At 42.7% G+C, this 22,885-nt stretch overlaps 2 protein-coding genes across 10 annotated transcripts in view; both read right to left on the reverse strand.

Moving 5' to 3' along the window:
• Positions 1-571, reverse strand: part of CASP10 (caspase 10) — a 48,948-nt gene extending 48,377 nt beyond the window's left edge. For 2 of the 3 annotated variants that reach the window (XR_004679616.1, XR_004679615.1), the window contains exon 1: positions 531-571. The gene's annotated coding sequence lies outside the window, so the exon portion shown is untranslated. The remainder of the gene's footprint in view (positions 1-530) is intronic. The other variant, XM_035007401.1, reaches the window with a different exon arrangement.
• The window catches only part of CFLAR (CASP8 and FADD like apoptosis regulator), a 57,396-nt gene that overhangs the window by 15,509 nt on the left and 19,002 nt on the right, over positions 1-22,885 (reverse strand). For 5 of the 7 annotated variants that reach the window (XM_035007395.1, XM_035007399.1, XM_035007393.1 and 2 more), the window contains exons 3-10: positions 22,704-22,809; positions 20,620-20,755; positions 19,679-19,764; positions 15,636-15,693; positions 11,633-11,682; positions 10,824-10,905; positions 2,450-2,960; positions 214-717 (exon numbers count right to left, since the gene is read on the reverse strand). In XM_035007395.1, coding sequence (XP_034863286.1) covers positions 579-717; positions 2,450-2,960; positions 10,824-10,905; positions 11,633-11,682; positions 15,636-15,693; positions 19,679-19,764; positions 20,620-20,755; positions 22,704-22,809 — 1,168 coding nt within the window. In that variant the 3' untranslated portion in view covers positions 214-578. Of the gene's footprint in view, positions 1-213; positions 718-2,449; positions 2,961-10,823; positions 10,906-11,632; positions 11,683-15,635; positions 15,694-19,678; positions 19,765-20,619; positions 20,756-22,703; positions 22,810-22,885 lie in introns of those variants that run through there. The other 2 variants (XM_035007396.1, XM_035007400.1) reach the window with 2 other exon arrangements.

Genomic DNA, 22,885 nt, shown 5'->3' on the forward strand with positions numbered 1-22,885 from the left:
ATGATCCCAGGGTCCTGGGATCGAGCCCCGCATTGGGCTCCCTGCTCGGCGGGAGGCCTGCTTCTCCCTCTCCCACTCCCCCTGCTTGTGTTCCCTCTCTCGCTGTCTCTCTCTGTCAAATAAATAAATAAAATCTTTAAAAAAAAAAAAAGAGTTTAAGTGTATGTTATGTTTCCTTGTTGTGGCTTTTTGTTTTTTTTTTTTTAACTTTTCTATTGGAGCATGGATACCCACAGGCTAATAGACTGTGTATCTACAACCCTAGCTCCGTGGCTCTGGTTTATTTGATCACACGAAGGAAGGCAACATAATCCTGAGGCACCCAACTCAACCAGTCCTTTTTTCAGGTTTCACAGCCATTTCCTTCCTAACACAGGCTTGACATGCTTTCAGCAACAGAAGCCAAAGCCTTCCATCCAGAGGCTTTGGTTCAAACACACCCTCCTGACCACATTCCTCACAGAGGCTCATTTCGGCACCTATGGGACCTCACCTTCCCCACATGACACATAGACTCGCTTGAAAACTACCTCTGGCTAGTGGTGGAGACGGCAGGGCTACGAAAGCCTTTGGGCTGTTCATTTGCCGGAGAGGATAAGCTTCTTTCTCAGAGTATGCTGCAGCCAGACATAGTACCTCTCCTTAGCAGACACTCTGCTGTTCCAATCATACACACTGCCGTTGAGTTCAATGTGGAGTTCGAGGAGTGGGCGTCTTCTGGAGGGAATGAGAAAGGCAAAAATTAATGCCATGCAAATATCAAAGAGGAGACAGATCACCGTTAGGGTGAAATGAGCCAACAGATGTGACAGTGTGTTGAAATCATTCCTTTTTAAATGCTCTACAGGCTGCTTAGTGAGTGATCCAAACCCACTGGCAGCACTCTGGCCCAATGACCACAGTCCCCTCACCCAAGGGCAGCCGAGTCTTACCCTGGAGACACTCCAGACACTCCCGGATGATAATGCATCTGGATCATCTATGCAAATGCAGGATGGATGCCAAGAACACTGCTGGCCCATGGAAGGCTGAGTCATTTCTACTACAGCCCACTCCTTGCTGCTGAGCCACGACTGAAGGGGTTGGGGGTATGGGTGTCACAGGCCATGCGATATATTCCTGGGGTCCCCAGAGCTACAACATGCATTTCACACATGGCTCCGAAACTTCATTCTAAATTGTAATGAGGGGACAACTGAAAAACGACTGCTAATCTTACATGGGAATAATCTTCTTAAATGAAAACCAGATCACCGAGGTTTCCCTTAGAAAAGTATTCTTGCCAATAAGCATCAGAAATGTCTGTATAACAAAGACTTGCAGACGTGGGGAGTCAGGTACCATTTGCCACCTATCAAACTGTTGGGACAGGGAAATAAAACAGCATGCGGTGTCGGGCAGAATTTGGGGACACAGGCACTCTCCTACAGAGCGGGTATGACTGTCCTAGAGAACAATATGATAAGATGCATCCAAGCCTTTAAAAATGCATGTCATTTAACAAGCAATTCTTCTTCTGGAAATGTTCCTCTAGAAAACAGTATGGATAAGCACGAATACTGAGCTACAAAGATACTGAACGCTTTCCTTTTATGAAAGCAAAACACCTTTCAACAACTGAAAATGGGTCAAGTTAAGTATGCCATAGCCATAGTTTAGACTGCTCCACAGACATTAAAATGATGCTGAAGACGACTGACACGTAAAATGTATGTGATAGACCATCACACCAACTAAAGGCAGATTATAAAGTAATCGTAGATGATGACTCCATTTTGGTTTAAAAAATATTTAGATATGATTGTGCAGGTATCCAAAAAAGATCTGGAAGGCAATACACCAAGACGTGGCCAACAGAGATTGATTCTGATAAGTAGGACTAGAACTGCTTGGTATATTCGGCTTTCGGCATTTATATTTCATGGTTTTTGTTTTTGTTTTTGTTTTCAATAAGGAGGATGTACTGCTTTTGTAATAAAAAAAAACAATTAAAAATTTATTTTGAAGAACAAGATCAAACTACAAGCTGACTAGCAAGTGACCTCCTGAAGCACAAAGCATTCCTAAAATGCGCCTCCTCCTAAGGCAACTGCAACACGGAATGAAAAGTGCTTTCTCGGGCGCCTGGGTGGCTCAGACGGTTAAGCGTCTGCCTTTGGCTCAGGTCATGATCTCAGGGTCCTGGGATCGAGTCCCGCATCGGGTTCCCTGCTCAGTGCAGAGCCTGCTTCTCCCTCTCCCTCTGCCGCTCCCTCTGTTTGTGCTCTTCTGTCTATCTCTCTGTCAAATAAATAAATAAATAAAATCTTTAAAAAAAAAAAAAAAAAGAAAAGTGCTTTCTCCCTGAAGAGAAGAGCATCAAAGGTGACACAGTGGCCATCTCCATCTTGGTAGCAAGAAAAGAGACAAGTGGTCCCGGGATGGGCCACAGTCTACCCAGGGGGCTCACCTTTCTTTCCCCAGTTTCTGGGACAGGCACTGCAGGTACAATGACGGAGAGCTGTAGGGCCGTTCCAACAGGGACACGTCTGCCACGCACAGGCTCCAGAGGAAGTCCGCTTCTCGGTGAATGGTGCCTGGCCCAGGCTGCGTGGCTTTGGATTCCACGTTGTGGACGGCTGGTCCGTCCACCTCCAGCAAGCTGCCGTTGTCCAGCGGGTCCTCTGATACCACATAGTTCTGAATAAAAAAGAGCTTTGGCTTCCCTAAGAGAGAAGGGCATGCGTCTCCCATGAACATCCTCCTGATCTGATCCAAAGGGAAACCCGAGTGTGTCTGATCCACGCCAAACACACTGTGGGAGCCACCTCGGCTCACCAGGACACACACAAAGCTGTCATAGTCTTGGTGTTGGGGCATGCAGGCAACTTGGCGAAGAATCTGGATGATACTGTCCATGCTCAGATACAAGAAATACTGGACTTCATACCCCAGGGAAGTAAAGGTGTCCCGAAGAAACTCTGGATGAAATAAACAAACACACAGAGAAAACAACACTAGGGTGAGAAAAGCTTAAGAGGAACCGGGTAGCAACCCTAAGCACAGTCCGATCTCCACTACTTATCCATTTCGCTTTTGTGCCATATTTTGAGGTTTTGAAGGACCTAAGCATGGGGCAGGAAGAAATCAACCTGAAACACATGACATTCTTGTCCCAGGTTCTCAGTTCCGATCTGTCCCTGCCAGAGGCTACCTCCACATCTGGCCACAGGCACAGACTGAGCCCCCTTCTAGTCCAATGTAACCAAAGGGGGAACAAAACTTTTTCTCTTCAACCAAAACAGAGTTGGGGATTTTTCAAAAGGCTCTTTCTTAAACTAACACAAAAGTATGTAGGAAATGGTTGCATCTGCAGAGCGTAGATCCAAATCTAGATCCAAATGGCTGCAGAGAGGACTGCCCGGGTCATGCGTTCCCTCAACTCCCCAGGCTGTGGGCTGATACAGAGGCCCCTACGTCTAAGTTGTGACCATTTCCAGACTCCCCAGTTCCTCTCATGACCTGCTTCCCCGTGTTACCTCTGAGCAGTGGAATCCAAGATTCCCTGTAGTGCCCCCAAGAATTCTTCTCCTAGTTTCCAGGAATCCTGGATTGACTTTGCCTCCAGAAACAGTGGAAGGCAGTGGAAAAGGCAGACTTTATGCCAGACAAGCCTGCCTTCTAACACTGACCTTACCACACCTGTGGGCTGCATGACCTTAAGGAAGTGGGTCTCCCTAGCTTTAAATGGAAGTGGTGATACCCACCCTGTGAGCGTGTTGTGAGGATTAAATGAGATAATACAAATAAAGCTCCTGGGGCTCCATTCCCTTGTTTAAAAAATCTTGTTTCCATCTTTTAGAAATTTCTATAGCCTACCTAGTCCATTTCTTTCCCATCTGCTCAGTTTGCCTCCATCAGAGAGGTAAATACAGTCTCCTGCTTTGTTATAAATCTTTCTAATAGCAGAGACAGACACATCTTTCTCTTCCTCATTAAAATTTCCACATCCCTTTGAGTAACCCATTAAGTTTCTGTTCCTTGTCTGAGGGATGCCTCCACTTCCTAGTTCATTTGCAGAGCAGAAAAACTGCTATCCCCTAAGCTAAACAGGCATCTCCAAATTCAGATTGTTACCCAAACCCTTAGCCAACTTCTCTGGATTTCTCTCCATGTCTCATGACTAGGTACCCACCTCTCTTCATCCCCTGGGATATGGTCTTCCAGAAGTCTACCACTGCCTCCACCCCAAATCAAACAATACACTAGTAAGCCGAACAGACAGAACTTCTACCAAGGAACAAAAGGGTCCCATCTCATACGAGCGCAGGCATCACAGAAAGGAGAGAGAAATGACTCCGCTGAAATCACCACGTAACTGTTTGCACAAACTGTCAACTCTCTGCATTAAATGGAAACAAGAGTTTCAGCCTTTCTGCCCTGCAAACATTACCAACCACTAATAAACTATAAAAGTCAAAGTTAGCTATCACAATTTCTCTTCTGGCTTCTCAACAGGAACTACAAAGGGAAAGACAGAAAAAGAAACACAGCCTTGGGTAAACAAAAAGCTGGAAAAACCGGCCACTGGACAAATAAGAGCTCTCCTCAGTGCTCTGAGTTTAATTCACCCAACCCATGGGCAGTCCCTGGATCTGTTCATATTGGGTCTAGTAGAACTTCCCATTCGGGAGAGCTGGGATTAATCGTGGCCCCACATCTACCAGATATGGCAGTTTTAAATACGTCCGCAAATTCTTTGACACTCCTTCCTTAAAAAGAGTGTAATTCCCTTCCCCTTGAATGTGGACCATGCTTGGTAACTCATTTCTAATGAATAGGGCAAAAGGGATACTATGTGACTTCCAAAGCTAGATCATAAAAAGGATACAGCCTCTACCTGGCTCTTTCTCTCTTTTGAACAGCTCACTCTGCGGGGAGCCAGTCACCATGTCATGAGAACACTCAAGCAGTCTTGTGGAGAAGCTCACATGAAGAAGAACTAAGGCCTTGCACCAACTTCACAGCCGCATGAGTGAGCCACCTGAGAGGATCCTTCAATCCCAGTCAAGCCTTTGGATGACCCTAGCTGAAATCTGACCACAATCTGCCAAGAGACTCTGGGCCAGAACAGCCCAGCTAAGCTACCCCTAAATCCCTGCTCCACAGAAACTGTGAGAGATATAAATAAATTAATATTGTTATTTTAAGCCACTAAATTTTGGAGTGATTTGTACACATTATTAGATAAATAATTCACCAGATAAATCAGGAAAAGGGAATGATAATGACCATTACTTAAGGATGTAGTTGGGCTACGTCCTTTTCGTCTGGCCCAGAGGTAAGGGTGAAAAAAAAAAGAATTATATATCACATAATAATGGAGAGATATAAAGAAGGTGCTAATCTCCTGAAAACCCTATGATAAATAAATACTGTGAGGGAAATGAAGGACATGATACACAGGTTGCTGGAGAAGCTAATAGGAGCTCACTCATCCCCACAGGATCTCAGTGTGGTAGAAAAAGCCCACCAGCACTGCCCCCTGGCCTTCACCTCAGCAGGTGTAGGCAAGCCTTCCATTCCCAGTACTGCGCCCAGGTTGGAACACAGGACTGGACAAAGAGCATCCAGACAAGGACCCCAGTTCCATCACTACTGCTGGATTCCCAAGTCTTCGAGAACTCTCATGTCATGGCGTATTCTTTCCTCCAGGGGGCAGAAGCAAACAGGGAAACACCAGACTCAAAGCTATTGTTTACTTCCCCCAGACTGACTCACTTCCCTCAAAACCCTCTCCTCACTGATAGATTTCCTCCCTTATCAAAGGCCTCGAAGCAAAGCCATAGTCTGTCTTTCCGAGGTGGTATGCCGGGGTCAGGGACAGAACAAGGGCTGTCCCGTGCCTTCCATCTCTTTCCTTGTTCTGGGTTCCCTGTGGGTTCCGGCCAGAGTGGGGCATGTCACACAACAGTGAGCAGGCAGCTGCATGGCGCCAGCCAAAGAGGAACCTGTCTTGGAATCACGAGATCTGAGTTCCAATCCTGGCTCCTCTACCTATCTGCTGGGTCTGAGCCTTGCCTGGTCCTGGAAAAACTAACTTACGCCGACAGAGGGGCTAGGAAGGGGATGGGAATCTGATGTCTGGGGCAGGAAGTGCTTCCCTAATAGGACAGGAGAAAGAAGAATAAAGGGGAGGTGAAGCCAAAAACGTGACATGTCCCCCAAAGCCAGTAAGAACAGCAAATCTGGAGGGACCTCAGACCAAGATGGAGCCTCTGGCCGCCCAGTCACCTCAGGAGACACAGCCGGAAGTCATCATAGTCAAGATTTCCCATAATGTCACCTCTTTCCTCTATCAGTTAGGGAGGGCTGATGCTAGCTGGCATTTGCAACTTCCTTTCTTGGGCCAGCAAGAACATGGGTATAGCCCGGTCTGATTTATAAGATCCAGGGAGTAATGATGGTGTGAGTTTGAACAAATTAACGGTCTTAGCTTATTCATCTGTAATTAATGTGATTAATACTAATGCCTAGACCATGTTCTTCAAAAGGTGCCTGTGAGGATCAGGGGAGATGTCTGTAAAGACACTTTGCAACTATGAGTGCTTACTCAAATGTCAGATATTAATTTTAAAGAAAATAAAGGCAGGGACGCCTGGGTGGCTCAGTTGGTTAAGCGTCTGCCTTCAGCTCAGGTTGTGATCTCGGGGTCCTGGGATCGAACCCCGCAGCATCAGGCCCCCTGCTCTGTGGGGGAGTCTGCTTCTCCTTCTGCCCCTCTCCCTGCTTGTGTTCCCTCTCTCACTGTGTCTCTCTCTGTCAAATAAATAAATAAAATCTTAAAAAGAAAGAAAAGAAAAGAAAGGCAGCCATTTCACCACAAATCATGGAGCCTGTAGCGCATCTCTCTCATGGAAGTTTCTCCTTAGAAGGGACCTCCACAGGAAGTCTCTCTAGCCTACATTGAGATGCACTGGGAGCAGTCAGATTCTGTGTCCCATTTATCACAGGAGCTGCCTTGTCATTTCCCTCAAATAGGGGAAGAAAAACTTGGATGCTGAGTTTGGAAAATAAAACTTCAATGACTGCAGAAGTCACACTTCTCCTTCCACCCGCCCTGGAAACCCCACGCCTGAACCAGCCCTATCTCTGTAAACCTCAACTTCCCAAAATGATGAGTTTTCATGTGGCCTTGCAGTTAGGACAAGAGCTAGGGTCAGCACCACCCACAGGTTTGGGGGTAATTGAGATGAAATCCAAAAAAAGCTATACACAGTAAAAAGTCATGAAGCCATTCATTTAGAATTTGTTTTCCTCTAAAATGAGCTCACATTGGGGTGCCTGGTTGGCTCAGTCAGTAGAGCATGTGATCATGAGGTCAAGGCCCACCTGGGGTGTAGAGTTTACTTAAAAATAAAATCTTAAAATAAAATGAGTTTGCATTAATCTTGCCACAATCTATAAAAAGAAGTCCATTAAATCAATGTATAGAATAAGAAGGAGGGAGTGTTTCATCAGTCTATTTACCACTACTTAATGAGCACCTTGTATGAGCCCAGTTCTAATTATAATAAAGCATACAAATGGGGGCGCCTGCGTGGCTCAGTCGGTTAAGTGGCTGCCTTCGGCTCGGGTCATGATCCCAGGGTCCTGGGCCCTGAGTCGGACTCCCTGCTTAGCAGGAAACCTGCTTCTCCCTCTCCCTCTACTGCTTCCCCCTGCTTGTGTGCTCTCTCTCTCTCTCTCTGACAAATAAAAAAATAAAATATTTTTTAAAAAAAGATATACAAATGGAACACAGTTGGCAGGATATTCTTAGTGAGAAGGGGAGTTCTGAAGTCAAACATAAATGTGAAATGTAATGTTAAGACTTAAGCTTCTTTACAGGAGGACTGCTCAGTCTTTAAGACCAATATGCAAATCTCCAAAGGAGGAACAAACTATTCATCATTTCTCAAATTCCCTTGACTCCAAAACTCATGTTTTAAAAAGTTCCTCTCCCTATGTTGCAGAAACACTGTATTTCATGTTGGGAAATACAGATGAGGTACCTGCCCTTCCAGGAGCCTATCATCTAGTTGGGGAGCTTATAAATATGCACAAAACAATGACTGACATGTCACACAGTACAGTGGGATTTTAGGTACAATAAGCGGTCAAAGGAGGGGCCGTCCGTGCAGTCTGAGACACCTGGAGATGAGACTGTAGTAAAGGTATAATTCAGGCAGGGGCCTGACAAACCAGAAGAAAGGGGAGGCCCCCCGCCAAGTAGGGGGATGATCATAAACAAGGACAGAAGAATGAGTGAGTTAGGAAGTGGGTGGTAGAGTCAGCTTTGTAGAAGTCCGACTCTTCATTTGTTTCCCTAGACCAACCAAGGGATTTTAATGGACAACCTACATTCACTCAAACTTATGAACTACTGTTTAGAGATCTTCTTTTTATTTTTTTTAAAAGATTTTATTTATTTATTTGACAGAGAGAGACACAGCCAGAGAGGGAACACAAGCAGGGGGAGTGGGAGAGGGAGAAGCGGGCTTCCCGCCAAGCGGGGAGCCCGACTAGGGGCTCGATCCCAGACCCCGGAATCATGACCTGAGCCGAAGGCAGACGCTTAACGATTGAGCCACCCAGGCGCCCCTAGATTATCTTCTTTTTAAATACAAATGGTTACTAGTAATTCCTTCTGGACTAGCTTTTCTTAGAAGAAAACAATATCAATAATAAACCTGTCTATTGCACGCCAAAGATGCTCGTAGGGTCCCTCAGGCAACCTCAAAGTACTCTTCCATGTATCTGCAACTCCTTATCCACAATTCAGAAACCCCAAAAGCTCTGAAAACCTTAAGTTCTTTTCCCTGATTCATTTTGTGGCAAAACCTTTCCTAAACCGATGAGAGGCTATTGATAGTCTTTATTCCACTTAGTGTGAATATCCATTCATTTTGCTGTAGAAATAGTAATGTATGGGCTCTAAGCCCTTTACAAGTGTGAATTCATTCACTTCTCCCAGCCTCCCCAAGAGGTAGGTCCTGTTATCTAACCATTTTATAGAAGAGAAATTGAGGGGGACCTGGGTGGTGCAGTCAGTTAAGTGTCCCGCTCTTGGTTTCCGTTCAAGTCATGATCTCATGGGTCATGATCTCATGGGTCATGGGATCAAGTCCACAGGTCAGCCTCTGCGCTCAGGAGGGAGTCTGCTTGAAGATTTGCTCCTCTGCCCCTCCCCCAACTTGTGTGCACACGTGCGCGTGCGCTTTCGCTCTCTCTCTCTCTCTCAAATCTTTAAAAAATAAAAAAAAGAAGAAGAGAAACTGAGGCTTACAGAGGCTAGGAAAATTGTCCAAAGTCACATGCCAGGACATGGCAGAGCCATGATTCAAACCCACACAGTCATATTCCAGGACACAACTCTGACCATGCTCCTATAATACAGGAAAACACAAATACACATTCAATCCTGGCACACAAGAGGCCCGTAACTCAGCAAGGGAAGTAAACACAGACACTGGGTTTTAGTCACAAATTCACAGCAGGTCATGGCTTTATGATTCTCTTCATACAACAGATATACATCCTGCAGTTGGGAACTGCACGAATGAAACAAAACTGATTATAATAGAAAGTGGAAGACAAATACTCTCTTTTAAAGCAGGAAGTTACTCATTGAGGAAATATTTTCTCATTCTTATATCGGTACTAATGGCTAAGAGAGAAAAGACACTTATCCATAGCTGAGGAGACAGCATGTCTCACATCTAACCAGAAATAGGACATGAGAAAAATGAGATCATATCTGAAGTCCTGGGAAATTCAACCTAATATTTGCTAATTTGACCTTCTCTTAAATTCTCGTCCCATACAACTGACCATGGTAACATTTTAAGTGAGCCTAAAAGACAGATCTGACTCATTCCAAGAATTCTGAAAAGCAAGAAAACTGTGGAAATGTGATGATCAACCCTTCGGAGGAAGAGATAAATAATTAAACATGCTCTTTCACAATGAGATTCTTATTCTCTCTGACGCACCACCAGTGATTGATTCAGTTTGAATAGGACATCCAACAACAATTGAGCAAGAGAATCAGTCCAGATCCAAACAACAGTAGCACACAACCCAAGGACAGTGTGGCAGAACTAAGTAACACACTGCCTCCGAGTGAACACACATTTACAATATTTTTTAATTTTTCCCCAGAAAAGCTTTCATAGTCTAGCTATATGAAATGATGGGACATCTGAGAACACCGAAGCCAGAAAGCCTTCCATTTTAAACCCCACTCTGGATCCCAGGACCCCTCCCTGCCGCAGCATCCAGCATGAAAAAGCAAGACTGAAGCTCCCCAACTTTCGGCCAATCACACCATTGTACCAGAAACAATGCTTTGTACTCCCCAAATCCCCTTCCCTTTCCTTCCTGGCATGCAGCCAGGCTGAGTTCCTTGTCTACTGCAGTTAGGTGGGGCCCCAGGAGTGAGTTCGACCAATGGAATGTGGATGGAAATGATGCACCTCACTTTCGAGACTGGTCCCTAAAATTTCTTGTGAGATCCTCCACGCACTTCCTTCATCCACCAGCCAGATACAGAGGATCCTGTGGAAAACCCCAAGGTTTCAGATGATGAAGTCACTGACTGATCACATGGAACGAAGCTCACTCCAGCCCAATGCACACTAGGCTGTGACATGAGTGAGAAAGCACCCCTCGCTATGTGAAGCCATAGGCTTCCGCAGCGGTTTGTTGTAACAGGTAGTGTTGATCACTGATGAACACAGCTTGTCTGGGCTCACCGTGACCTCACCGTGGGGCATCAGTTAATCCGCAGCATCCATACCTACCTATGGCATTGCCAATGCAATCGATTATCAGGCAGATTCCTAGGGGCTTGCTCTGCATCCTGTATCTCTCTTCTGGTATGTGCTGGAAAGGAAAGCAGGGATTGTTAAAAACTCTGGACATTGCTCTGTTTCCATAAGGTCCCACACATACACCATCTTTTCTTTTGGATTTCCTCAAACTTCCTGTTGCCAGGTGAGTCATGCATGCAATAGACAGCCTGAAGTCACCATAGCTGACATTTCCCATTAATTTCACATTTTTTCTCTATTTAGGTAATGTGCTGAAGACAAGCTGTCTCGGTTTTTAATTTTAATGAAAATCACAGTCTCGTTACACATGATTGAGCTCTGCAGGATGAAGACAATTTAAAGCTGAGAGAAAGGATGGGTCATATGTTTCTACAGTAACCTGAGCTTATACAAGTGGTATCTTTCCAAACCAGTACAAAAGGAGGCCTTCTATTGCCTCCTTATGGAGAAGGGGTTTCAGCCTTTAAAAAAGAAGCCAGAGCAAGTCGAGGTTCAGCATGAACTGCTTACGAATACATTCAGCAATCACTCAGCTGAGAGGAGAACTGCCGCTCTGGAATTTTCCCACATTCCAAAGTTCACGAATGCAATCCACATCAACATTTTTCTCTTGGCTCTATCCAAGTTCCTCGTTAGGAGAGTTCCCAGGAGAATGGCGCTCTCAGCATCCTATTCTTGTCCCAGAGAATTATTAACGGACAGATATCTTAAAGCAGCCAGTGTTCTCCACAGATACTGTGCATACAGTACAATACCAAATCAGATCATTTATTCTGTACCCGCGGTAGAAATGCTCCCGATTCCTGGATGGATGCCTTCACTGATTCTCCTGGGGGATGAGAGAAAAATCATTTACAAAGCTGAAGGAGAACTGAGCCCACTCCCATGCTGTCTGGGTTTCTTTATTTCTCAGCTGTTTTCTTCCCTTATTTTCTTCCCCTTACTATCTCTTTTTTGCTCTACTCAGCCCCATGGTTCCAACCACCCACTGAAGAACCTAATTGATAAGAAAACACAAGTCCCCATGCCGTGCAGGGGGTAGGTAGAAAAACTGCTTAAAGAGCAAGGGGAAAAGGGCTCTCCCTTGCCCTTCTCCAGGCGAGGACCGGGTGACTTGATGAATTTTTAAACAGATACAGAGAATCCAATAACCTCACCACCCAACAATATCGATAGCTTTCTTCCCTATGCTGAAACCGTGGGCAGCACCTAGAGGGGCAGCCTTAAGAGACTGCAGAGAAGGGAAAATTTACTTATATTTGTCACTGGTGCAACAGATGGCCATGTTTTCTTAGTCCAGTGATATTCAGAGGTCATAAAATAAAATGGCAATGGCAAGATAGAGGACAGTGAGCCTAGCAAATGTAGATGAGCCTAAAGCCAATAACATTAGTTAAAAGCGACTTTATTAGCTCAGAGAGGTGGAGAAGGCACCAGCTTTGAAGCCATAAATGGCTGGCTCAAACCCCAGCACCATCACCGAGGAGCTCTGTGATCTTAGGCAAGGTTCCTCCTAAAGTCTCAGGGTGTTTCGTTGTGTTTTGTTTTTAAATCCCAAAGATGAACATACCAACATCTACCTTATAAGATTGTTACAAAAATGAGAATGTCTAAAGACAAGCAAAGACAATGCCAGTATTTGTAAGGTTTGGGGGAAATGAGTACTTTCTGTAAGTAAGTAAGCTGAAATAGCTTTTTAGGGGCACCTGGCTGGCTCGGTCAGTAGAGCATGTGACTCTTGATCTTGGGGTTGTAAATTCAAGCCCCACATCGGGTGTGGGGATTACTTCAAAAAAATAAAATATTAAAAAAAAAAAGAAACAGTCTTTCTAAAGGACAACTGGCAATACCTTCTTTTTTTTTTTTTAAGATTTTTATTTATTTATTGAGAGAGAGAGAGCATGAGAGAGAGGAGGGTCAGAGAGAGAAGCAGACCCCCTGCTGAGCAGGGAGCCCGATGTGGGACTCAATCCTGGGACTCCAGGATCATGACCTGAACCGAAGGCAGCCGCTTAACCAACTGAGCCACCCAGGCGCCCCCTGGCAATACTTTCTAAACCAACATTCTGCTTCTAGAAATTTATCCTAAGGAACTAATAGAGCAAGTATGCAAAAATATCTACCGAATAATTGTTTATAATGGCCTCAAACTAGAAAAATACTTAAAAATCCACCAACATGAAACTGGCTAAATAAATCGTGGTACACATAATGGATACTATACATGTTAAAAAAGATAAGAAAGATCTTTATGTATTTGACATGAAAAGATATGCAGGGTATATTAAGTGAAAATGGGTTATTGAATAACATGGATAATATTAATCCCACATACTTAAAAATACGTATTTGTGTGCATATGCTTACACATATATATGCTTAAAAATAAGAGTCTAGAGGTATATAAATCAAATGTTAACAGTGGTCATCTGATACTTGGGATTAAAAGGAAATTTCTCTTTTTCATTTTGTATTTAAGCAATCATGGATTAACAGAATAAAAAAAACACACAAAATAATCTATGTATTATGCCTATCTTGGGTTAAGGCACTTAGTAAGAGCTTAATAAATGATAGTGATCAACATCATCATCATCCAGTCAAAATCTATTGGTTTTTTATAATTAATACAAACTAATACAAACACTTTTTTCTTTTTCTTTTTTTTTTTTTTTTAAGATTTTATTTATTTACTTGAGAGAGAGAATGAGACAGAGAGAGAGAGCACGAGATGGAGGAGGGTCAGAGGGAGAAGCAGGCTCCCCGCCGAGCAGGGAGCCCGATGTGGGACTCGATCCCGGGACTCCAGGATCATGACCTGAGCTGAAGGCAGTCGCTTAACCAACTGAGCCACCCAGGCCCCCCAAACACTTTTTTCTTTACTAGCCAATAAACCAGGTCTAGGCAAAAGCAGGTCCCTAGCTCTCTGAAGGATCACCACTGGTGCTGGGAGCCTTACCCATCTCACCTGTATCATTACATTTTTTCTAATTTAAATTCAATTAGCCAACAGAGAGTATATCATTAGTTTCAGATGTAGAGTTTAGTAATTCATCAGTTGCATGTAACACCCAGTATCATTACAATTAAGGAGAAACCTGCCATCGGGGTGCGCTATGGAAAGAACACCAACTGTTTTTCATTCCTATCCAAATCTACCAGGTCTCCTGTTTTCCTTTTAAACAGCTTTCAGAATGCTAATTCTCACCACCTCACCAGTGTTTTGAGAAACATGCTGTCACTTCAGGAATAAATTCACTTCTCGGTAGCTTTTGCTGGAGAGCAGAAGACTAGGTAGGGAATGACAGGCATGAGCAGTACCATCTGGCGAATCTGGGCGAAATGCTTCTCGGTTTCTAGGAGCAGGCAGACAGCATGGAGGCTGACTCAGAAGATTTTGGCAAGGGGCCTGCCACACAAAGAAGGCTCCCAATGGGCCACTGCTCTACTGGGAACATTCACGATCGCCACTGCATGCGGGACAAATTGCAAGCCCCTCAGGGAAGACTGAGACCTCCCTCGCTGCCTACCGATCCCTGCCTCCAGAAGTGCTGAGGCACAATCCGCTCCAATACAGTATGAGACCAAGTCTCAGCCTTCACTTCAAGGAGGATGAGAGACAAGCAAAAGAAATACACTTTTCGAGGCGCTTGGGTGGCTCAGTCGGCTCAGGTCATGATCCCAGGGTCCTGGGATCGAGCCCCGCATCGGGCTCCCTGCTCGGCGGGAGGCCTGCCTCTCCCTCCCCCATTCCCCCTGCTTGTGTTCCCTCTCTCGCTGTGTCTCTCTGTCAAATAAATAAACAAATATATAAATAAATAAATAAAATCTTTTTTTAAAAAAAGAAATACACTTTTTAAAAATGATCTTATGGGGGCGCCTGGGTGGCTCAGTCGGTTAAGCCTTCCGCTCGGGTCATGATCCCAGGGTCCTGGGGTCGGCCCCGCATCGGGCTCCCTGCTCGGCGGGGAGTCTGCTTCTCCCTCTCCCTCTGTCTGCCGCTCTGCCTACTTGTGCTCTCTATCTCTGTTAAATAAATAAATAAAAATCTTTAAAAATGATCTTATGGGATCAAGTGCTGATGTTTTAAGAGATAAGAGAGAGATCGTATGGGGTTGAAATGACTAGTTTTTTATTCTATTTTTTTCTTTCTTTTTAGGAGTAAGGGGATGTCATCTGTAGAGGTGTCCTCTGTAGATTTATTAAATGAGCTATAAAACAGGGACGCCTGGGTGGCTCAGTCGGTTAAGCGTCTGCCTTTGGCTCAGGTCATGATCCCAGGCTCCTGGGATCGAGTCCCACATCAGGCTCCTTGCTCAGCGGGGAGCCTGCTTCTCCCTGTGCCTGCCGCTCCCCCTGCTTGTGCTCTCTCTGACAAATAAATAAATAAAATCATTTAAAAAAAATGAGGATAAAACAATATCCTAGTAACCTTTCTTCTTCCTGCTGCCAGATACTTGGTTTAACAGGATTCATTATCATGGCTAGATTAATGTTTAACATAGCCTGGTTATAGTTCCACTTCAGGAATAAATAGCACATCTCTTAAAAATATATCCAAGATGATGCAGCTGATGGAGTAGGAGGTATTTACATTCAAATAAGCTAATTCATTAAATAATTAGAAACGCCAGTGGCTACATTTTAAGAATTTAACTGCTATTTATTTTGAGAGCTTAATCAAAACATGTAAAGGAAATGGCCAACTCCAAAAATGCAACAATATGTACTTGAGTTATCAAGCATTTATAAAGAATGAATATAAAGAAAAATTGGCCTTACTTTGAAGGTCAAGTTGTCCCACATTGAGTCTTTGTTCTTTACTTCTCCCATTCTGGAGCTTCAAATATAAAGAATAAGGTCATATCCCCTGTTAGTTTTTTTCGGAGGCACTTTATATCACACCTCTTTAAATATCTCAATAGAATCCTTACCAGGAAAAAAATAAAAGTATCACGTTCACAGTTAAATTATCTAAAGACGAATAGCAAGAGCAGTTAACGCCATAAATCCCATATTCTAGAGCCAAAGAACAAGGCAACTCTTCTTTTTAAAAAGCGAAAATACAATGAACACGCAATATGCTAAATTAGCTTGTTAGGATGTTTGAAAACGCTCAGTAAAATCCAATGTTATGGTATTGTAGAGTTGCTATAAGAGCTCCAAGGCAGAACAAGCTGTTGGAACATCAGGTTGACATTCCACCTGATCCTTCAACACAGAGGCAATGCACGGTATGATTAGGAATGAGAGTTCTAAAGTGTTGGCGAGCATGTGGAGAAAAAGGAACTCTTGGGCACTGTCGGTGGGAATGTAAATTTGTTCAGCCACTGTGGAAAACAGTATGGAGGAGGCTCGTCAAAAAGTTAAAAATAGAAATACTATTTAATCTAGTTAATTCCACTACTAGGTACTTATCCAAAGAATATAAAACACTAATTCAAAAAGATACACGTACCCCATGTTTATTGTAGAATTATTTACAAAAGCAAAGATATGGAAGCAACCTAAGTGCCTGTCAATAAAGAACAGATATGGATAACATACGTATATATACCATATATATGTAACATATTATAAATATTGGAATGGTATATATATGGGATGTTATAGATCTGTAATGGAATATTATGCAGCCACAAAAAAGGAGGAGACTGTGCCATTTGCGACAACATGGATGGACCTAGAAAGTATTATGCTAAGTGAAATAAGTCAGACTGAAAAAGACAAATACCACTCATATGGGGAATCTTAAAAAAAAAAAAGAATAAACAAACAAGCAGAATCAGACCTATAAATACAGAGAACAAACTGATGGTTGCCAGAGGGGAGGGGGGTGGGAGGATGGGCAAAAGGGTTGAAGGCTTCCAGTTATGGAGTGAATAAGTCACAGGAATAAAAGGCACAGCATAAGGAATATAGTCAATGATATTAACTTGTATGGTGACAGATGATGTAGCTACACTTGTGGTAAACACAACATGATGTATAAACTTGTCAAACCACTATGTTGTACATCTGAAACTAAGGTAACGTTTCTGTAGCAACTATACTCAAAAAAAAAAAAAGACAGTGGGGAGTTCTAGCCCAGACAAACCTGGCTATGAATCCTGATTCTGCCACTAAGTGTGTAAACTTGAGCAAGTTATTTAACCTCCATGTCTGTTTCTTTATCTTCAAAATGAGGATAATAATAGTAGCTATCTTAATCATTTCTTGTGAAGAGTAAATGTACACAAAGCACTTAGCACAGTGCTAGCATATTATTATTTTTCTATAACGTCTAGTTACTGTGTTTCTATAATGCCTAGCTGCACATAAGCCACATGTGGGCTTGGTTCTTAAATATCAGCTACCAAAAAAAAAAAGAAAGAAAAATCAGCTACCAATTCTGAGGGCTAGAATGAAATTCATCAGAGAATGGAAGATTGAACCAACCCTTTCTCTTCTCAGATGACAGGTCCTTTGTAAGTACATATACCACATACTGCCAACCATCTGATAGGTTCAGCTCTCAAATGACAGTTCTCCTCTGAAGCTATCCTAGCCAAAAGAGAGAAGTATACTATTCATTAAGCTGTGTCTGTAGCTAAGTCTCTGTGTCTAACTTAAAGAAAAACATGTAAGTTGCTTTTATCACTAGTAAGTGACTTAGCCAGAGGCTGACGATACTATACAGAATTTGGAACCCCACATGGATGTGCATTCACATTTACATAGCTATTAAAGAAATACAACATCAAATCAACGCTAGATTTTAAAAAGCATTGTATTGCAGAGTGACACAACTTCTTTATTCTATAATATGTTGTGTCATGTGTCATTTCATGTCTCTATAATTTTTAAAGCACTTTGCACTCTTGCATGAGTTAACATCCAGGTATTTACCTCCTAATTTTATGAGAAATTTGCTGAATCCGTATGCCACAGTGTCTGCTTACTAAACAAATTAATGATCAGCGTCATAGATCAATACAGCAAACTAAAGGAGAAATTTAAATACAGAGCACAGGGCGCCTGGGTGGCTCAGTTGGTTAAGTGACTGCCTTCGGCTCAGGTCATGATCCTGGAGTCCCTGGATCGAGTCCCGCATCGGGCTCCCTGCTTGGCAGGGAGCCTGCTTCTCCCTCTGACCCTCCTCCCTCTCATGCTCTCTGTCTCTCATTCTCTCTCTCTCAAATAAAAAAAAAAAAAAAAAAAAAAAAAAATCTTTAAATACAGAGCACATGGGTTCCCAATAGCCTCATAGACAGTGAATATAATTACTTTCATCAACAAAATAGAAAGACAATAGTAAAAATATGGCAAGCTTTTAACCAAGAGTGACAGTGTAATTTATATTAGATATACAATAGTAGGAAAAGCTCAGAAAATCTGGATCTGAATCCTAAATCAATTTTGTTTCATGACCTAATACCACAGAGATTCAGAAGGAAAAAAGGAAGTATATTTGATTCTTTAAAAAAATGACAGATAAGCCATGGCATGACTGGTATGTAGCTTATTAAATATACCATGGTATAGAAGAAGGAGTGTGGACTGGGCCCAGTTCTGGTGTTCCGTAGAGGTGGGCAATCACCTGATGTACTTTAGGCCTAAATTTCCTTATTTGTTCAATAAGGCAGTTGGACAATATAATCCCTAATACTCATTTTAGCTCTGAAATTCTATTGCTCAGGGTTATCTCTCACAGCTCACATTCTTCATAAAACTATTTCTATTACTAGGGTAGTTAATGTTTTCCTCACACATGTTTATGAAAGCTTTTATAATTTAACCATGAAATTGCACTGTGACCTAAGGCCTGACTACAAATTCCACATACCTTTATGTGGATGAGGATATTATACTAGGATTAACTTCTTGAGATAAAAAACTAACCAAGAACAATTATGGTAATACTTTGCACCATTTAATAACACAACAACCAGAAGGGACCATGTGATATTTATGGTCACAAATCACTCACTCAGTAATATAACTCAATAACAAAAACACTAATGCTGAAATCGTTAAATTCAATAACAAGAAAATGCACAGAGAGGTAAATATAAGGATATTTATTTTGAATCATTGTAGTAACAAAAGACTGGAAATGATCTAAATACACAAACAGAAGAAAGGGCTATACACACTGTGATACATTCAGAAAGTAGAACCATATGCACCCATTAAAAACAATGACTAAATAGAGGTGGTCCCAAATGATTCATATGGAACAATTTCCAAGAATTCTCAGCTCAGGACAATGGGCACAGTGTTCTACCATTTGTACAAAAAGAAAAAATCAAAAGTGAAATACGGTATGTGCATAGACTATCTCTGGATGTTTACAGAAGAAAATGGTTAACAGCTGCCTGTGGGGAAAGGAACTGAGGTAAGAGAAAACGTACTTTAAAAATTCTTTTATTACATCTTGAAATTTTTGTTCATGAGTATGTCCTACTTATTTATATTTAAAAAGCTAAATTTTCTAAAGAACAAATGAACAATGAAAAAAATGTTCAGTTGTATGTGTAGATACACAAACATGCATAGAGAAAAGACTAGAAGGAAATTTGCCAAGATATTAACAGTGGTTATCTTTACATAGTAGGATAGAAGTGATTTATTTTACGTCTTTTATATTTCTCTGTATTTTCCAAATTCTCTCAATGAACACAGGTTAGCTTTGTAATCATAAGAAGGTATACATATTTTTTCAAATGCACATTTCTATCACATTTTTTCAGACATTAAATGAAGTACATGCTGTGAGAATATGTATATTTTTATCAAAATTCTGAAACCGTTTCTGGAATTCTGTACATTTGCTCCAGACTCACCCTTAAGTTACATGAAGGATCCTTAAGACTCAAATTTGGGAATGATGCCTGGAGTGCATTTATATAACTTGTCCCAGCTCCTTGAGCTGTAAGCAGAAGAAAGGTATTGACTTAAGATTTACAAGTTATTGTCAAATGAATAGTCAACAATGGCTCAGTTCAGAGTCAGTCATCCACCTTCCAAAATACCCTAAACTTTACCTAACTACCTTACTAAATTCAAAATATCAGCTCAGATGATTCTCCCACTGTCATTAAGAAAGGACTAAAAATGCCACACCAACCCTTGATCTTTTATCGGTCATCTAGGGGGAGGGGGGTCTGTAGATCCCTGGGTCTCAGACATGCCCTTTAGGCTGTGACTCTATGGAGGTGGTGGACTGCTAACAGAGCCCATGCTGAGGCTGAATCTAAAAGACAATGGGGGAAGGGTGGCATGAGACAGAAGGCCACTGTGAGTCTGGTCCCCTTTATGGAGGGAGCAAAGGTACCCTTTCCCATGAGGAGGTTTTGTGAAACTCAGGACACACAGGGCAGCTAGGGGATCCCAGTGACAGGATGCCACCCAGAAGATGGGGGTCAGGCCCAAGACTGGAGCAAGACAGTAGGGCTCGGCATGCACTCGAAAGCCCTGCATGTCCACAATGCGGCCAGCCTGTGCAGAAAATGTGGGTGCAGATGATTTCCTGAAGGCTAGAATGTTAAGAACTTCTTGGCAGCGTTTTGCAGAGGGCTGAGGCTCTGTGATCATAGGTATGGGGTGACGAAGTCAGCAGATCTGGGATACGAAAGATGGAAAGGGATGTGATCTCTAGCCACAGGCTCGTGGGGGCTGTTGACCCTGGGTTGTGTCCCCTCCACTCATCCAACAAATCAGTCTTTACCAACTGAACCTAGGATACACAGGGTACTTTCCTTAGGCCAGAGAGAGGCCTACTTACCTGACTGCTTGTATTTCTGGATTTTTGTCTTCAGGTCTACTCTGTGGATGTTCTTCAGGCATTTCTCTAGTAATTCCAATTGATCTGGAGCAATCAGATTAAGTTTCTCTAATTCGATCACGAGATCTAGGAAACTCTGCGAGAGCAACCAACAAGAAAAAATGTCAGTAAGGCTGACTCTTAAGCCCCAAACGCAAACCTCAGGCTGGGTGATTTGTAACCACAAGAAAATGTGACAAGGGGAGCCCCTTCCATGATCTTCAGTGATCCTAAACCAGACCTCTCTGGTTTATAGTCCCTCCAAGGCCAGGAGGAAATTACACTCCTGGATTTTATCAAGAAAGAGGTGGTTAAGTCTTTTGGTGGACAAGGTTTGTACCTAGGTTGGGGATAGACACACGGGCCATTGTATGTCATCAAGAAGTACCACGATCCATATATACAATGGAATATTACTCAGCCATCAGAAAGGATGAATACCCAAGTTTTGCATCAACATGGATGGGACTGGAGATTATGCTAAGTGAAATAAGTCAAGCAGAGAAAGTCAATTATCATACGGTTTCACTTATCTGTGGAACATAAGGAATAGCATGGAGGACATTAGGAGAAGGAAGGGAAAAATGAAGGGGGGGAAATCGGAGGGGGAGAGGAACCATGAGAGACTATGGACTCCGGAAATCAAACTGAGGGTTTCAGAGGGGAGGGGGGTGAGGGGATGGGGTAGCCTGGTGTGGGTATTAAGGAGGGCACGTATTGCATGGAGCATTGGGTGTTATATGCAAACAATGAATCATGGAAAACTACATCAAAAACTAATGATGTAATGTATGGTGACTAACATAACATAAAAAAAAAAAGTACCATTCTTCCAAAAGGCCCGGCTGAAATTATACTGAAAAGCTCTAAGGGCTTTCCTAAAAAAGGAAGAGAGAAGATAGCTGGGGGCAAGTTTCTATTAGAAAAATCCCAATGATGTAATTCTGAAGTTCCTAAAATATTTTAGTCAATGCTGGACATTCCAACTCATTCTGACTCAGGAAGTCTGAGGGGGCAAAATTTAAAAGTTAGGGTATATTGCTACTCACTTGCCCTGGACCAAAGAGATTAGGAAAGAACTACATTTCAGAAATAGGCTTTGCTTTGGGTTTTATTTCCCTTCAGTTTAACATTTGATTACTGAGGCTCTATTTTTTATTTTTTTTTTTAATAATCATCATCAAGAAATTGATATAAATGACTGGCAGATAAGTTGATTTGGGGACACCAAATAGAAGTTCTATTTTTTCATTTTCCTTCCCATTTGATGCATTTGATGGTTGGGGGTACATCCAGTCACCCTATCTGCCTAGATTTCAGGAACCAAACTCCAATGATTAAAGAACAAGAGGAAATTCTCAAGCCACACCTTACCAGAGTCCTCAAAGGCAGGTCCTTTAAGAACATATTTTCATAATCTAAAGACCTGAGACTTTCTTGGCCTGTCCTTAGGCCAGGAGTATCACATGGGGCCAGGAGGAATTTAAATACTTTGCCAGCAATTACAACATCCCTGAGATCTTGACTGCTACCTAGCTTCCAACCCTGAATCTCTGTTTTTGCCATTCCCTGGATACATGAGTCACAAGTACCTTCCCCCACCTCATCTCCACACGGAGCCTAATGACTTCACACTGGCCTTGAGCTAGCTGGGGGAAAATAGATGCCGTCGGGAGTGGACCCGTACTTCCCACCTGTTTGCCCTCAGTGTGAGCAGATGGGACTTCCAAACCCTCCCAGATGGTCTGTCAAACGGGGGAGAGAAACTGATACCTAAATCAGGCCTCTGACTTTTACAGAAATAAGAATAAAATACAAGGATGAGAGAAACACCCAAGGCCACCCTATTTCCTCTCAATTGAGAAACCAATTCTCTTCTTATCAATGTTATTAAGAAACAGACCTTTCTCTTCTCGCTTCCTACCTTCACCCCCAGCTTGGGCCTCCCTCTTCAAGGACCCACGTCCCTCTCTTCACACCCTAGAGATCACCCCCCACCTTCTGATAGGCTCTTGGGAACATGAACCAAGAAAAAGAAAACTCACCTTATCCTTGGCTCCCTTTTCTCGGCCAGTATAATCCCTCATGAGGAAAAATAATGAGGACAGATCAGATTTTTCCAAATTACCACCAATCTCTGTCATCAGCACCCTGTAAACCAGACAAGTTATTTTCAGTAAATTCAGATACCATCCTAGTGAGAAAAACAAGAGCCGATGCCTCCGCT

The sequence above is a fragment of the Mirounga leonina genome, unplaced genomic scaffold (assembly GCF_011800145.1).
Source record: "Mirounga leonina isolate KUSES-001 unplaced genomic scaffold, KU_Mleo_1.0 Mir_151, whole genome shotgun sequence".
Lineage (NCBI taxonomy): Eukaryota > Metazoa > Chordata > Mammalia > Carnivora > Phocidae > Mirounga > Mirounga leonina.